At 48.9% G+C, this 17,015-nt stretch overlaps 1 protein-coding gene across 2 annotated transcripts in view; it reads right to left on the bottom strand.

The window, feature by feature from the left end:
• The window catches only part of LRBA (LPS responsive beige-like anchor protein), an 805,540-nt gene that overhangs the window by 14,231 nt on the left and 774,294 nt on the right, over positions 1-17,015 (bottom strand). For both annotated transcript variants that reach the window (XM_075347936.1, XM_075347944.1), the window contains exon 53: positions 3,664-3,815. In XM_075347936.1, coding sequence (XP_075204051.1) covers positions 3,664-3,815 — 152 coding nt within the window. The remainder of the gene's footprint in view (positions 1-3,663; positions 3,816-17,015) is intronic.

Here is a 17,015-nt window from a genome sequence, read left to right as displayed (position 1 = left end):
CCAAAACGCTGCAAATCCCGATTGTGGGCACACAGCCTAAAATGCTACAATGGATGAATGGATAGATGTCAAACATATATAACATCCCACCCCCCTGCATATTCTAAGCTGGCGCCCTTTAGTGCCTTTCATGTTGCAGTAAAGGGTGCCTAGCCTTGTATTTAGCCCCCCAAAAAATTAATAATTAAAATAAACGACGTGGGGTCCCCCCTATTTTTGATAGCCAGCTAGGGTAAAGCAGACAGCTGTAGCCTGCAAACCACAGCTGACAGCTTCACCTTGGCTGGTGATCAATTTGGAGGCCTCCCCAGGCGTTTTTTTAAAAAAAAAAAAACGTGGGGTCCCCCCAAATTTGATCACCAGCCAAGGTGAAGCGGACAGCTGGGGTCTGGTATTCTCAGGGTGGGAAGAGCCATGGTTATTGGACTCTTCCCAGCCTAAAAATAGCAGGCCGCAGCCGCCCCAGAAGTGGCGCATCCATTAGATGCGCCAATCCTGGCGCTTCGCCCCAGCTCATCCCGCGCCCTGGTGCGGTGGCAGACGGGGTAATATATGGGGTTGATACCAGCTGTAATGTCACCTGGCATCAAGCCCTGGGGTTAGTGATGTCACGGCATCTGAACAGATACCCGACATTACTAACCCAGTCAAGTAATAGAAAAAAAAAGACAAAAAAAATTTATTTGAAAAAAAAACTCCCCGAAACATTCCTCTTTTACCAATTTATTGAAAATAAAGAAATTCCGGTCGCTGTAATCCATTTTGGAGGTCCCTCGGCAACTCTGGACCTTCTAGAATATGGGGGGCACGTTCAGGGAACGTATCCCCCATTTTCTGGAAGAGCAAGCTCTCCATGAGCAGTGTGGGTGCAGTAATCTGAGAATACTGCACTCACACTGCCCCGGTCCAACCTAGGGCAGAGTGACCTGCAGTAACCTCATTCCAGAATATGAGGGGCACGCTCACAGAACGTACCCCCCATTTTCTGGAACAGCAGTCTCTCCATGTGAGGAGTGTGACTGCAGATTACCGCACTCACCCTCCCCCGGTCCACAGTTGAGCCTGTGCAGCAGCGACGTCAGGGTCCCTGCTTGCAGGGATCCAGCTGACAGCCGCTGTCTGCGCATGCGCCGCCAGCATTGAAGAAGAAGAAGAAGGAGGCGGCGATCGCGGGCCCGGAGCACCAGCAGACAGGTAACGTATGACCGGGGGCTGGGGGGGGGGGTGGCGGGGGGTGACCTAGCGGGACCTGGGGACACCTTTCTGTCGCATGTGACGTGTCACATGCGGCAGAAAGAGCAGAATGAATGCGGCCGCGCGGCGCCGCCATCTTCCACGCTACGGAGGGGGGAGGGGGGAGGCGGCTCTGGAGACCGGAGGGGGCTCCGGGGACCAGAGATCTCCGGTGTACCGGAGGAGGGGTCAGGGGGAGGACATTTCCCTCCGATCTGAAATGTTTGATCATTTCAGATCGGAGGGAAATGACTGCAGAGCCGGCGGCGGCTGCAGTTTTCTGTGCGCTTCGGCGCCATTTTGGATGTCCGGTGGGGGTAGGGGTTGGGGTGGGGGGACTCTCCGGTACCGGGGGCTTTGGGGGCACTAGGGGTTTAGATTTCTTTATCATCTGACATGTTTGATCATGTCAGATGAAAAAGAAATCAGTTTTACCGGCCATTTCTTTTTTTTTCATGTGTTCGTCGGTATACAGTGTATACCGCCGATCACATGATCGGGGTCCAAAAAAAACACCCCGATTCATAATCTGGGGGGTCTCAGCTACCCCCGGTAGCTGAAACCCCCGAGATTTTCGGTCGCTGGGGGGCGCTACAGGGTTTTTTCGGGCCGCCGCTTTAAAGCGGCGGAACAGAATAAGTACCCTGTTTTGCCGCCGCTTTAAGTCGTACGGCCGTCGTTATGAGGTTAAACACTTTGATGGGTGCAGTTTTTAAAATGGTGTCACTCTTGGGTATTTTCTGTGATATAGGCCTCTTAAAAGTCACTTCAAATGTGATCTGGTCCCTAAAAAAATTGGTTTTGTAAACTTTGTTGGAAAAAATGAGAAATTCATGATAAAATTTTTAACCCGTTTAACTTCCTAACAAAAAAAATATAAAAATATCTTCCAAAAATGGTTCTGATGTAAAGTAGACTTGTGGGAAGGGTTATTTAACTATTTTTGTGACTTTTTTAAGGGCATCTTGAAATGTTCAAAATTTTCGCCAAAATTCCAATATTTTCTCAAATAAATTAAAAAAATGTCTCCCTAAAACTACCACTTACATGAAGTACAATGTGCCACGAAAAAAACAATCTGAATCACTGGTATCCATTAAATCTTTCCAGCGTTATTACCGTATAAAGTGACACTGGTCATTAATTATAAAATTTGTCCTTTTCAGGAAGGTGAAAACAGGCTTTGGCGGTAAGGGGTTAAAGCACCAATGAAGACTTTTTTTTTGTATTTTGTTTTTTTTATTTCACACTAGAGTGGTGCTTTACATGTAAGTCCCCTGCCCCCTGTATAATGCTCGCTTGCCATCGTCGTCATATATTTCCAGTGTCGCTCCCATCAGTAGCTGGCGATTTGTGACCTGCCGGCAGCGCACGTTCCTTCATGGAGTGCACTGGAGGTCTCAAATAAATGTAACTCTATGAGGCCTCGTTCTGCGTCTCATATAGTTACATTGAGTGCTTGTGATCTGTTGTCTGACATCCGGCCAGTGAGAAATTATGGGCACAAGACAGCGCTGCAGGAAGGGAGCGGCGCCGGAAAAGGATGAAGACCGTGGAAAGTGAGTATACTACCAGGGGCAGGGGCTCACATTTAAAGCTACACTCCAGCAATAACAAACAAACGCTGGAGTAGTGCTTTAAGCATCACTCTCCATCCAGCTTCTAAAAGTGCTTGATCTTAAAGAATGAAAAAAAGACATGTTGCAATAGATCGACAACTTATTCATTCCATGCCTAAAAGACTTGGTGCAATCTGTGAAAATCATGGAGGTCATACAAAATACTAAATGTATTTGTTTTTAATGTGGGTTATATTTATTTTTGTATCAACTAAGTTGAATAAAACGGAGTATTTTGTAATGAAAAGTTAACCTTACTTTCATGTTATGAAACTCAGTCTTGTCAATTGTTTGTAAATTGTGTTCAGTGAGAGATTGATTCAAGTCTTCCTTTTCCAAGGGGCTGTACTCATTTATGAAATACTGTCTTTCGAACTCCTGTACGATGTTCAAAAGACACAGTGTAATCTACACTTGCATTAAAAATCTAATTTCCAAATTATTAAATCACCACATTAAATTAGTTGCTAACGGCAATTTTTTTTTTTTACTTCGTGAACTTGTCTTTAAGAAATATAGGTCACACAAGTTTGCTAAAACTTACAGAATAGGCTGGGCTGTGCCTACTAGATCTTTAACCTTATAAATTCTATAGACTAAGGGTGAAGTCAACCATAAAATAGTAGGTTAAGCAGGCTCTGATTATTTCCGATGAAACCTCACTGTCATATTTCATAAAATATATCTTATAAGTGTAAAATAGACTGCTGCTAGTTATTCTAAACAGTAAATATCAATGGCAATTATTAGTTAGATTAGATAGATAATTATAGATAATAGATTATAGATAGATAATTAGAGTGAATCTCACCTTTGGTCATAGGACATGGCCATGGATCGGATGCCAGCATCACAGCCTGGGTAGGCAAAGAGATGTTTCAAGTCACATACTTGCCAAATCATGACAACTCCACTGTCTCCTCCTATAAGCAGGTACTGTCCATCTCGGCTCATCAGTATTGCCTAGAAGGTACAACATACCAAGCTTTTAGTACAATTAGAAATGCATTAGGATCCATCCAAAATGGGAAAGATCTTTAATTGACACATTTTTATTTCTCATGATAGGCATTTGGGAAACAAAGAGAAATGTTAAAATCAGGGTATGTGATGCATTTTGCTTGATAATTTAATATAGGTTTAGACTGACATTATAGCAACAATAGAATATATCTATACGATAACTAATGATATCGTCATGGGGCCAAGTGTGATATTATACTGAGGGGTTGCTCCATCATTTCAACTTGTGATTATCAATGTAAGTGATAGGTTGCTGATCACTCATGGTTCTAAAGCTAGGACCCAATCGATCACACGAACAGGGGTCCCAAGTCTGTATGAATAAGAAGGTTATCACATGTGTGGAGCAGCTTTTTTGACAGTCTTTAAGACACTAGACATTGTAGAGTGCAGCACTTAGCAATTCTCATCAGTCCCATTCACAAAAGGAGCAGCAGCATTCGTGCACTTCCACTGTTCAAATGAAACGGGGAACACAGGACCCTCGTTCTTGTTATGGGACAAAGCACTTAAATTGGGGGGGAGAAGTATTTCTCCAGTTTTTCATACTGAACACAAAAAGAGAAAATAGAGCAAGGGGAAAATTGTAACCACATAGAGGATTGCTTGAACTTAACAAAAATCATAAAATAAAATTGCAGTAAAACTGTATTTGATACTTGAGGCGAAGGACACAAAGCTATTTGAATAGATTCATTAAATAGGTTTTCAGTCACTGTATGAACTGACTGGAAAAAATGTAGCAAAAAAATGCTAGAATGTTAGATTAGGGGATTGTCAGAGCATCTAATATTGATGGCCTCTCTATAGAATAGGCCATTAAAATGGGATTGCTGGTGCAACGTCACCTGTGTTCAGTGTTGCTCAGAAGACGTTGCACCGGCCTGACAAATCAAAAGCTGATCTCGAGATGCTGAGATATTTGTTGGCCTCCCATCTAGCTGTCAAGTATAATTGACCTGGTCAGAATCAACCGAATCAATCTGTTCATCTCTACTAGCCCCCCAGTGATCAGCTATTAGCGCCAATGCCAGGGGGATGTAAGCATGCCACTGAGCTGGACAGCACAGCTTCAGTCGCTGCTACATTACCCGGCAGTGGCCATTACACAGAATGTTGTTCAGCTCCACTCAGAAATTACATCAGGCTGCCTGCTGGACAATCAGATGTCTGGACAACCCCTTTAAGGAAGAGAAGAAGTAACGTATGTCAGGCAGAAGAGGAAACAGAACTGCAGAAGGGTAATCCTCAAAGAAGTAACAAAAGAAATATCAGCAATGGGATGTTGGTGATTATTTCTGGAATACATGATCACATCTGGGCTCTTTTCAATACTACAGCAGTACACACTGCCATTATAGACCATTCTACAAAAGTCACTACTGATACAACGTTTCGCCCTTTATAACAGAATTCTTTCAGAACAATTGGCGTCTGTGCTGAGCGTACAGATGTGTAAGAGCAGGATCCTATACAGATTATTACATAAGCTAAATCAATACTCATTCAGATCCCTTGTTTGTTCGGCTGCGATCTCCTGAGGCTATTTTTGAAGTGCAATTATTGCCATGACAAATAATTATTTGCTACACTTAGAAAATTCATCTGAAGAAAATCCATTAACCTTACAGTCACGGTTCAATGACTTGTTATATTCTAAGCGTTTTATGAGAGAACTTCTATAGTAAGAGGCAAATTAAAGCCATTAATCTTTAACCCTTCTATAACCTGAGAAAATGATTCTTCTAGTGTCTTTATTAAATTACCGCCATCTATTTAGATTATCTCATATGTATGTGTCTTAGGAGTTTACAATCTTCCTTCAAGGAAGGCAGAGTGATCTTGACTATAATTTTCTCCTTGCTCTTCTTATAGGAAAATAAACTTTGTATTGAATCTCATTTAAAAAAATATGGGGTATTGGGCTGAATGTCCTAAGGATCTATTGGCAACTGCCTGATTGTATGACTTAATTACACTTATTTATTCCTTATATGCCACAGTTAAAATCTGAACCATAAAAACACTTACTCTTTCTTTTGGAAATTTTGGTTTGGCTTGATATCCTAATTCAAGGGCTCTTTAAAGGGTCAATATTGATTTCTAGGATTGCTACCTTCAATAGGTACCAATAGAAACTCAGTTCCCTTCCTCCGTGACGAGGCTATTAGTATAACTGGTCATCATCATCATAAAGAAGTAAAATAATATGGATGAAGGCAAAAGGTAATCTGAATATCTTGAGTGTTACCTATCCCACACTTTGATTTAAAGGGGTTGTCTATTGCTAATTAAAATAAAACAAGACCTGAATGGTTACCTTATAAATAATGTATACTGGCCTTACCAATCCATCGCTGCTGGAGTAGCCAGTCAAACTACGTGCTTAATTTTGTAGCAAGATGGGCATGTAACCCCTGTAGTGACGGATCAATAAGTTGAGAATTAGAGATGAACGATCGAGCTCGGCACTCGATCAAGCATCGAGGTGCTCGGGTGCGCGCGGTGCTCGGCCAACTATTACAGGTGCTCGGATATTTCATCAGTGAAACAATAGCTCACAGGTTTGCTGCACTGGATGATGTATGCAGGCACCACAGTGAGAGCCATTCGCAGTCTCTGAATAGCTCTCCCAAGGAATAAAACAACATTTTCTGATGTAGTGTGACCAAAAAATAACCCCAACCCTCTGGAAATGCTCCGCTTATGGCTGGCTGGATGTGAATGTAGACCTGACAGGCCAATCATTGACTTTCCGTTACTCGTGTCAAGCGTCTGACCAGCTCGAATCGAGGGACAAGCATTTCAGTGCTTGCCCATCACTAGTGAGAACACTTTTTTTTTTTTTTTTTATGAATCTGGCCTATTTTAAAATATCATTGGTGGGAAACCCCATAAGCATATAATATAAATGCTGTGGAAAAATGGACAACTAAAATTGTAAGAAATGTATATGTCTCAGGCTTTGATCCATCAAAAAAAGAACACAACAGAAAGACAGACCTGTCTTTAAATCTGTCTAGCGCCTTTGGTATCCATTGTATGATGGTGCCACATAAACATTTTGGCTCATATTAAAATTAAATTCATGATGCAGATATTAACAGGGCCTAAGAAGTAACCCATAAAAAAAGATTATAAAAAAGGGAGAAAATGACTGTAAATGTTCCGTACGTTTTTTTTTAAAGCAGAAAATCTGCATTTAACTGTACAAAATAAGTGGATATGATTTTCTGAAAACTCATGATTAAGGATGCTGTTTTTTTTTCTACTTTCCCTTATTCGTCTTCTAGGGGGAGGCTGAAAAAATTTAAGTTTTTAAATGAAGAATCCCTGCGATTCCAAGTTGCTTTATTTTATGAATTTGGGCGTTTTTGTTTTTTTTTTTTAAAAAAAAAAAGACAGGATGTGATGTCACAGAGGGAGAAAAGAAAACTATGGCTATGCAGATTCTTTCATAGAAGAAAGCCACATAGCCAGTGTTGGCAGCTGTTTCCTTATCTCCCAGTGTTTACCGCGACACCTCTCGGCAGTGAACACCGCTGACATCACAAGGTGAAGAGTTCATCCCAGCGGGGGATCTCCAGGAAACCCCCCGGAGATCCTCCTGCATGACTTGTATTCACCTTGTGACATCCCCGGACTTCCCTGCAGAGAGGTGTCGCGGTAAAACACCGCAAGAATACTGAATGCATGGTGCACAGCCTATGCCACATGAGTGCAGGGAACCCCCGCTGATGTCACAAGGTAAATACAGTTCATAGAGGAGGATCACCGGGATTTTCTGGGGTTCACCTTGACGTCAGCGGGGGTTCCCTGCACTTATGTGGCATGGGCTGTGCACCAGGCATTCAGTATTCTTGCTGTGTTTTCCTCTCTGCACGGAAGTCCGGGGATGTCACAAGGTGAATACAGTTTATGCAGGAGGATCACCAGGGTTTCCTGGAGTTCCACTGCTGGGATGAACTCTTCACCTAGCTCGCCTCTCTGCAGACTCCCGGGACACGTCCAATCGGCTCCAGAACCTCCCGGTAATCAGCTGATTTTGTCACCTGACAGCATCATTTGATCGTTTAAGTCCGGTCAAAAGCCGGCTTTTTACCGCCCAGCCGGTTTAAACGATTAGCTGACAGCATCATCTGATCATTTAAGTCCAACGGTGAAAAGCCCGGCTTTTTAACAAATCAAAAAATGAATCAGCTGATCGTCCATAAAAGCCGAAGCTGATTGTTCATAAAAGCCGCTGGCAGATTGTCACAAACCACCGGGGGGGTCACTCAGAAATCCCCCGCGCTGGCTACCAGTACGTCACAATCGGGGGGTAACAAGTGGGGGTCACCCCTCCTTTATACCTCCCGACTGACAGACAGAGCACGTGACGCGCTCTCTAGCGCCCCTCTTATAGTCAGGCCAATTATGGAATTGCCCGACAATAAGCAAGGAGGCCGCTATACTACTTATGCCGATTATTGAAGGGTCCCCGGTGAGAGTAGGGTATATATTCCCCCGACCTCCGCGGGCGGAATATATCTAAACCTCCCAGAATCTCACTGGCCTCCCCACAATAATCCTTGGCACAACTCGCTGCCACCAACCGCTTCACGGTAACTATTAGCCGAACACACAGACGTGGGATTCAAGATCGAGATAACAGAACAGCCCAAGATTAATTATATAATTTAATCAGCCTAAAGCACACTAGAAACTACAATATATACAATAGGGAATCTACAGAATATACATATGTCAGAGTACAGTTACAGATAAAGCATGGTTTACAAACAGGTATGCAATTCAATCAGTTACCTTGTGCGTCTGGCCACAGGGGGGCGCTGTAGACCAGGTTTCTAGGAACTCCCACAGATGTTTCCTGCACGTGACCCCCAGCGAAAGAACACTGGAAAATGGCCGAAGTAGGGTTATCAACCTGGGCAAATCCAGGTCCCCTCCTACCTTCGTGACCTCAGAGGGAGCACTGCTCCACCCCTGGCTGGAGTTATGGACAAAATCCACAACATGGAATATGGCCATAACTTGGCCTGGGAGCGTCGTAGGCGGACGCCAATGCTCTCATTGTGACAGTTATGAATTTAGCTACAGAATGAGAGGTTTCATGACTTGTCTACTAGTTCCACATTGGCTGATATCACGCCTGGGGTATTTCCCAAGCTCCCGCTCCCATAAAAAAGGTGTGCCAGCATCGTCCGCATGCGAAAACACCACTTTTATGGTTGCCGTATTTATCGGAAATATGGCTTGCGAGATATGAACCATTTTTTACTGGAGTTGTTCTGTCTGGCTAGTTCCAGAGCCTTATAATGAGATACAACTCTTGTTACAGGGTGACGGCAGGGAGTCATCCTGTGTCCTTTGTTCCCACATCACCTAATTTCCATATCACAGGAGATGGCCATGGGATGGGTTGCTAAACAAGTTGTGTGAAGGAAAGGGGGGGTGACACCAGGAGAGGGCTTCCTGACATAACTTGAATATCATGATTTATCGTCATATCTCCGGATTTACCTCACACCTCCCCCCTTTTGAGGGCGCTAGGGGGCAGCACACTCCGGTGTTCCCCCGTGCGCCCGTCCGCGACCTCTCCTTGTCGGGACAGCCCGTCTGCGTTACCGTGGTCACGGCCCCTTTTGTGGCGAATGGTGAAGTTGTATTGCTGGAGCGCAAGGCTCCATCGCAACAGTCGCCCATTCGTCCCAGAGACGGTGTGCAACCAGCTGAGGGGGTTGTGGTCCGTCTCCACGATGAAGTGGCGCCCGTATAGATAGGGTTGCAGACGCTGCAGGGCCCACACTATGGCCAGGCACTCCTTCTCCATTGTGGAATAGGCCACTTCCCTCGGTAACAGCTTCCTGCTCAGGTACAAGACTGGGTGCTCTTGGCTCGCAGAGTCCACCTGGCTGAGCACCGCACCGAGGCCGAAGTCACTGGCGTCGGTCTGTACTACAAACGGCCGCGTGAAGTCGGCTGCCTGTAGCACGGGCGGGCTGGACAGGGCGTCCTTTAGGGCCCGGAAGGCTGTCTCGCAGTCCATTGTACAATCGACTGCAGAGGGCAGCTTCTTCTTGGTGAGGTCCGTCAGGGGCTTTGCCAGGCCACTATAGCATGGAACAAACCTCCTATAGTACCCAGCGGTCCCCAAGAAGGACATCACCTGCTTCTTGGTCCTGGGGGTGGGCCAGGATGCGATGGCTTCCACTTTCTCAGGCTCGGGCTTCAGTGTTCCCCCGCCTACCCGGTGACCGAGGTACTGGACCTCGCTCATGGCCAGCTGACACTTGCCCGGCTTGATGGTCAAACCTGCCCGGTGGACCCGCCTGAGCACCTGTGCTAGATGCTCTAGGTGATCTTCCCAGGTGGGACTGAAGACGGCAATGTCATCCAGGTACGCGGCCGCGTACCCTTCAAGTCCCTTGAGCAGGGTGTTGACCATCCGCTGGAAAGTGGCAGGGGCATTCCTCATCCCGGATGGCATCACCGTGGACTCGTACAGTCCAAATGGGGTAAGAAAGGCAGAGCGTTCCCTGGCCTTGCGAGTCAGGGGGATCTGCCAATATCCCCGGCTCAGATCCATGATGGTCAGGTACTGAGCCCCGGCCAACTGATCGAGCAGGTCATCGATGCGTGGCATTGGGTACGCATCGGCGACCGTGACAGCATTGAGCCCCCTGTAGTCCACGCAGAACCGAGTGGTTCGGTCCTTCTTAGGGACGAGGACTACAGGCGAGGCCCAAGCGCTGTTGGATGCCTGGATCACCCCCAGCTTCAGCATCTCGTCAATCTCCTGGCGCATGTGTTGCTGCACCTCCAGGGAGACCCGATATGCTGAACGCCGGATCGGGGGATGATCCCCAGTGTCCACGTGATGGACAGCCAAGTCAGTCCTTCCGGGCTGGTTGGTAAACAACCCCCGGAAGGGGAGGAGGGTGGCCCACAGCTGGGACCGTTGGTCCTCCAAGAGCTGGTGGCCAACCTCCACATCCTCAATGGATCCGCCGGCCCTAACCTGGGCTAGCATATCCAAGAGGGTCTCCGCTTCTCCCTCCTCGGGCAGGTTGCACACGGGGAGCGCACATGCCTCCCGCTCATGATGTGCCTTCATCATGTTCACATGGAAGGGCTTCCGCCTTCCACGGGCAGGGTCCAGGGTGACCAGGTACGTCACAGGGTTGAGCTGCTGGTACACGAGGTATGGGCCTTCCCAGGCTGCCTGAAGCTTGTCCTGTGGTACGGGGACCAGTACCCACACCTTTTGACCCACTTGGTAGGTCCTCTCACAAGCGTTCTGGTCGTACCAACGCTTCTGATCGGCCTGGGCTTGAGCCATATTGTCGTGTACCAGTTGCGTCAAGGCCTGCATTTTGTCCCGGAAGCGCATGACATACTCGATAACCGACACTCCAGGGGTGGCCAAATCCCCTTCCCAAGCCTCTTTCACCAGAGCCAGGGGGCCCCGCACACGTCGCCCGTACAGGAGCTCAAACGGTGAGAATCCTGTTGAGGCCTGTGGAACCTCCCGGTAAGCAAATAACAGGTGTGGGAGATACCGCTCCCAGTCACGCCCATGGGAGTCGACCAACATCTTAAGCATCTGCTTTAAGGTGCCATTAAACCGCTCGCACAGGCCATTAGTCTGTGGATGGTACGGGCTGGCCACCAGATGTCGCACCTGGACTTGCTTACAGAGGGCCTCCATCAGCTGGGACATGAATTGGGTCCCCCGGTCAGTGAGCATTTCCTGGGGAAAACCCACTCGGGAGAAAATCTCCAGCAATGCGGTGGCCACCTTGTCAGCCCGAATGGACGACAAGGCCACTGCTTCTGGGTACCGGGTGGCATAGTCCACTACCGTCAGTATGAAGCGTTTCCCGGAGCTGCTGGGGATGGCCAGCGGGCCGACCAGATCCACAGCCACCCTCCTGAAAGGCTCATCGATGATGGGCAGAGATACTAGTGGGGCTTTGGGGTGTGGCCCCGCCTTCCCCACTCTCTGACAGGTTTCACACGAACGGCAGTAGGCAGCCACATCGGCCCCCATTTTTGGCCAGTAGAAATGCTGGTTTAACCTGGCCTTGGTCTTAGCGATCCCTAGGTGTCCGGCCATCGGAATCTCATGTGCGATCCGCAACAACTCCGTCCGGAACGGATAGGGTACCACCAACTGTCGGTCCCTGGGCCACGCCTCCGGTGAACCCTGCTGGACCGTGGCCCGGTACAGCCGTCCTTGGTCCCAGACCACTCGCTCCGGGTCCGAGTCCGAGGGAGGCTGTGCCGCCTGCTCCTTAAGAGCTTTCAGGCCGTCGTCAGCTTCTAACGCTGCCTGAAACCCCTGACTAGATGTGGCCAGAATCGACGAGACTGTCACATCTTCAGTCAGTACCCCGGGACCTGTGTCCTGGCCTCCGCCTGACTCGGCTGCCACTTGGTCAGAAGGGGAAGAGCTATCGGACCTCCGGGAGGCCCCTTGGCTTCCAGCACTCCCACTGCGGGTGACAGCGGCCACAGCCGCTGCGACCGTGGGTCGTGCCTGCTCCTCCTCCGTTCCTGACCAAGTCGCCGGTTCAGGCAGACCTACCTGGCTTCCTGACACCCCGGTTGTGGGGGAACCATGCACCGAGATCTTACCTGGGAGCACTTCCGCTCCTGGACCGGCCCCAATCTCACCTGCCTGTTCCCCTCCTGCAGCAACAGAACCCCGCTGTGAAATCTCTGGGGACCCCACATTTGCTGTGGTAGCCCCCACCCCACACACTGGTCCTCCCCCTGCAGCACCCTGCTCTCTGCTTATCCCTGCAGAGGGCAGCAGATCCCAGCTCACAGGCTGGTTACTTGTAGAGGCATTGTCACACCTTTCTCTGACCCCCTCCCCTGTCACAGCTGCAGCTGTGTGTGTGTCTATGGTGTCTGTGCAAGCAGAAATATCAGAGTTCACTCCCTCCTCCCTTACATCATTCATAGATAACACAATAACATTGTCAGGAGTCATGTCAGTACTGGCTGAAGGTTCAGCCCTTGGTTGGGGCCCAAACTGGGAGGTTATCTGCCCCAAATCTGTCCCAAGTAGCACGTTTGCGGGGATCCGATCAGTTACCCCCACCTCCCTCACCCCTCGCCCTGCGCCCCAGTCCACATAAATGTCAGCAACAGGCAGCGCCGGGTCAGTGCCTCCAATCCCGGAGACAGCGAGGGTTTTTCCAGGGATCAAGTCCTGGGGGGACACCATCTCAGGCCGCACCAGAGTCACCTCCGAGGCGCTGTCTCGCAGTCCTATGGTCACAGACCGGCCGACGGTGACAGGTTGGAAGCTGTCCAGGGACCTACCACCACCCCCACCCACACAATACACCTTGGGCGGCCCTTGGGACGGGGACGGAGCCGGGGCCTTGGGACGCTGAGGGCACATGGCCTTGAAGTGTCCAGGTAGGTTGCACTGGTGGCACCGTCTTGGTTCTGCCACGGGCCTGGAGAGGGGAGTTGAGGGGGACACCCCCTGCAGTCTAGGGGCAGGTGGGGCAGTCGCAGAGTTCATCTTACCCCCTCTCCAGGTGCTGCTGGTGGCTGCTCTCCTGGCTTCAGGAGCCCGATTGTTGGTGTAGTCATCGGCCAGGGCAGCTGTAGCCGTGGACCCCTTTGGCTTCTGGTCTCGGATGAACTGGCGGAGATCCTCAGGGCAGTTCCACAAGAGTTGCTCCGTGATGACCAAGTCCAGGATCTCTGGTCCGGTGGAAAGCTGCAGGCCTTGGGTCCAGTGGTCGGCAGCTCGGGCAAGTGCCCGCCGGTGGTCAGCCCAGGAGTCCTTTGGTCCCTTCTGCAGGGTCCGGAACTTCTTGCGGTAGGACTCCGGAGTGAGGTTGTACTGTTGGATCAGGGCCCGCTTGATGGTGTCGTAGCCCTGATCTGCCTCAGCAGGCAAGTCCCCAAGGATATCCAGGGCCTTACCCCTTAGACGGGGGGTCAGGTATTTGGCCCACTGATCCTTGTCCAGATGGTGCTGCAAGCAAGTCCGTTCAAAAGCAGTCAGGAAAGAGTCCAAGTCTCCATCCTTCTCCAGCACTGGGAAGTCCTCAACACGGACCTTTGGAAGTTTGGTGTTGTGAAGGTCACATGTGGCTGATGAGGGCTGGAGCTTGGCTAGATGCAGCTGGTAGTCACGGTCTGCCTGTCGCTCCGCAGCCTCACGCTCTGCCTGGCGCTCTTCACGCGCTGCTTGCCGCTCCGCAGCCTCAGCATCACGCGCTGCCTGCCGCTCTGCCCTGCGCTCTGCCAGGAGTTCCTTGTAGCCCTTCTGGTCTCCAGCCTGGAGAAGGGCCATAGCCATTTGAAGAAGGCTATCCGAGCCTCCCAGGCTCGGTGGAATGGCACGTGGTGATCTGCGGCCCGCTGCGGAGCCTGGTGATTCACTGTCCATTGCAGAGCGGAGGGCTGGCATCTGGCTCGTTGAGGACCCTTGGGTGAGCTGCTCCTCATCTTGTCCAGCAGTGCCAGGTTGTGCAATGTCCTCTGCAGAGCTGTTTTCTGGCGTCGAGCTCCTGGAGGACTCGTGGGCAACCTCCTCATTACTGTCCACAGCACCGTCCTCCCTCTCTTCGGCTCCTGCTTTAGCATTGGCCAGTTGCCTAGCTCTGCTCCTGGTGCCATCAGCCATTCTTGCAGACTTTTGGTCACTGACACAGAACTGACACCTGATGCCTCCACACACCTTACAGTATCTGCACTCTGACACTCTAGTGTTGAGCTAGTCTGAAGACCCCAGCAGCCACAGCTGCTGCAGGCAGTCTTTAGTGTCTGGGAGTATGGGTCTCACACTCACACACACTATTATCTCGATCCCACCGCTTGCCACCAATATGTCACAAACCACCGGGGGGGTCACTCAGAAATCCCCCGCGCTGGCTACCAATACGTCACAATCGGGGGGTAACAAGTGGGGGTCACCCCTCCTTTATACCTCCCGACTGACAGACAGAGCACGTGACGCGCTCTCTAGCGCCCCTCTTATAGTCAGGCCAATTATGGAATTGCCCGACAATAAGCAAGGAGGCCGCTATACTACTTATGCCGATTATTGAAGGGTCCCCGGTGAGAGTAGGGTATATATTCTCCCGACCTCCGCGGGCGGAATATATCTAAACCTCCCAGAATCTCACTGGCCTCCCCACAATAATCCTTGGCACAACTCGCTGCCACCAACCGCTTCACGGTAACTATTAGCCGAACACACAGACGTGGGATTCAAGATCGAGATAACAGAACAGCCCAAGATTAATTATATAATTTAATCAGCCTAAAGCACACTAGAAACTACAATATATACAATAGGGAATCTACAGAATATACATATGTCAGAGTACAGTTACAGATAAAGCATGGTTTACAAACAGGTATGCAATTCAATCAGTTACCTTGTGCGTCTGGCCACAGGGGGGCGCTGTAGACCAGGTTTCTAGGAACTCCCACAGATGTTTCCTGCACGTGACCCCCAGCGAAAGAACACTGGAAAATGGCCGAAGTAGGGTTATCAACCTGGGCAAATCCAGGTCCCCTCCTACCTTCGTGACCTCAGAGGGAGCACTGCTCCACCCCTGGCTGGAGTTATGGACAAAATCCACAACATGGAATATGGCCATAACTTGGCCTGGGAGCGTCGTAGGCGGACGCCAATGCTCTCATTGTGACAGTTATGAATTTAGCTACAGAATGAGAGGTTTCATGACTTGTCTACTAGTTCCACATTGGCTGATATCACGCCTGGGGTATTTCCCAAGCTCCCGCTCCCATAAAAAAGGTGTGCCAGCATCGTCCGCATGCGAAAACACCACTTTTATGGTTGCCGTATTTATCGGAAATATGGCTTGCGAGATATGAACCATTTTTTACTGGAGTCGTTCTGTCTGGCTAGTTCCAGAGCCTTATAATGAGATACAACTCTTGTTACAGGGTGACGGCAGGGAGTCATCCTGTGTCCTTTGTTCCCACATCACCTAATTTCCATATCACAGGAGATGGCCATGGGATGGGTTGCTAAACAAGTTGTGTGAAGGAAAGGGGGGGGTGACACCAGGAGAGGGCTTCCTGACATAACTTGAATATCATGATTTATCGTCATATCTCCGGATTTACCTCACACAGATGATGAATCAGCTGATCATTCATAAAAGCCAGCCGGCAGATGATGACTCAGCTGATCCTTCATAAAAGTCGGCCGGCAGATGATGAATCAGCTGATCATTTATAAAAGCTGTCTGGCTTTTTACCACCCAGCTGGTTTAAACAATCAGATGATGCTGTCAGGTGACAGCATCCGCTGCTTACCAGCGGGTCCTAGAGCCGATCGGACGGGAGTCTGCAGAGAGGTGAGTATAGTATTTTTTTTTGTCCTACTGATCCATCAGCTGATTGTTTAAACGGCTTTTAAACAATCAGTTGATGTGTCATCTGATTCAGGTCCTTGAACCTGACACATCATCTGATTGGTTTGCTTTCCGATCAGAAGATATCGGATCCGGATTGGACATCGCGGGACCCTCGACCCAGGACTATGGCGGAGGGGGGGGTTCTTTAGTTCAATAAAGATGGAGTCACTAATTGTGTTGTTTTATTTGTAATAAAATATTTTTCTCTGTGTTGTGCTTTTTTTTATCTTTACTAAAAATTCATGGTGGCCATGTCTAATATTGGCGTGACATCATGACTTTCGGGCTTAGGGCCAGCTGATAATACACAGCTGGCCCTAACCCCATTATTACCCAGCGAGCCACCAGACACCAGGGCTAGCTGGGGATTAGAATCCGCATGCAGGATGGCTCAAGCTTTCTGGGCCCCCTCGCTGCAAACTGCAGTCCACAGCCGCCCCAGAAAATGCCGCTTTCATAAAAGCTTTATCTTCTGGCGCTGTTTCCAACTCATCCAGTGACGCTGGGTAATAAGAGGTTAATACCAACTTTGTTTTACCAGCTGGTATTAAAGCCCAAGATTCTTAATGTCAGGCCACGTTTGATCTGGACATTAAGAATCTCCAATAAAAAGTTAAAAAAAAAAAAAAGACACCACACAGAGAAAAAATACTTTATTAGAAATAAATACACAGACACACTTAGGGACTCAATCTTTATTACTCCCTATCAC

This window comes from Anomaloglossus baeobatrachus, chromosome 1 (assembly GCF_048569485.1).
Source record: "Anomaloglossus baeobatrachus isolate aAnoBae1 chromosome 1, aAnoBae1.hap1, whole genome shotgun sequence".
Classification (NCBI taxonomy): domain Eukaryota; kingdom Metazoa; phylum Chordata; class Amphibia; order Anura; family Aromobatidae; genus Anomaloglossus; species Anomaloglossus baeobatrachus.
The sequence above is the reverse complement of the archived record's forward strand: the minus strand, read 5'-3'. Positions and strand labels throughout refer to the sequence as shown.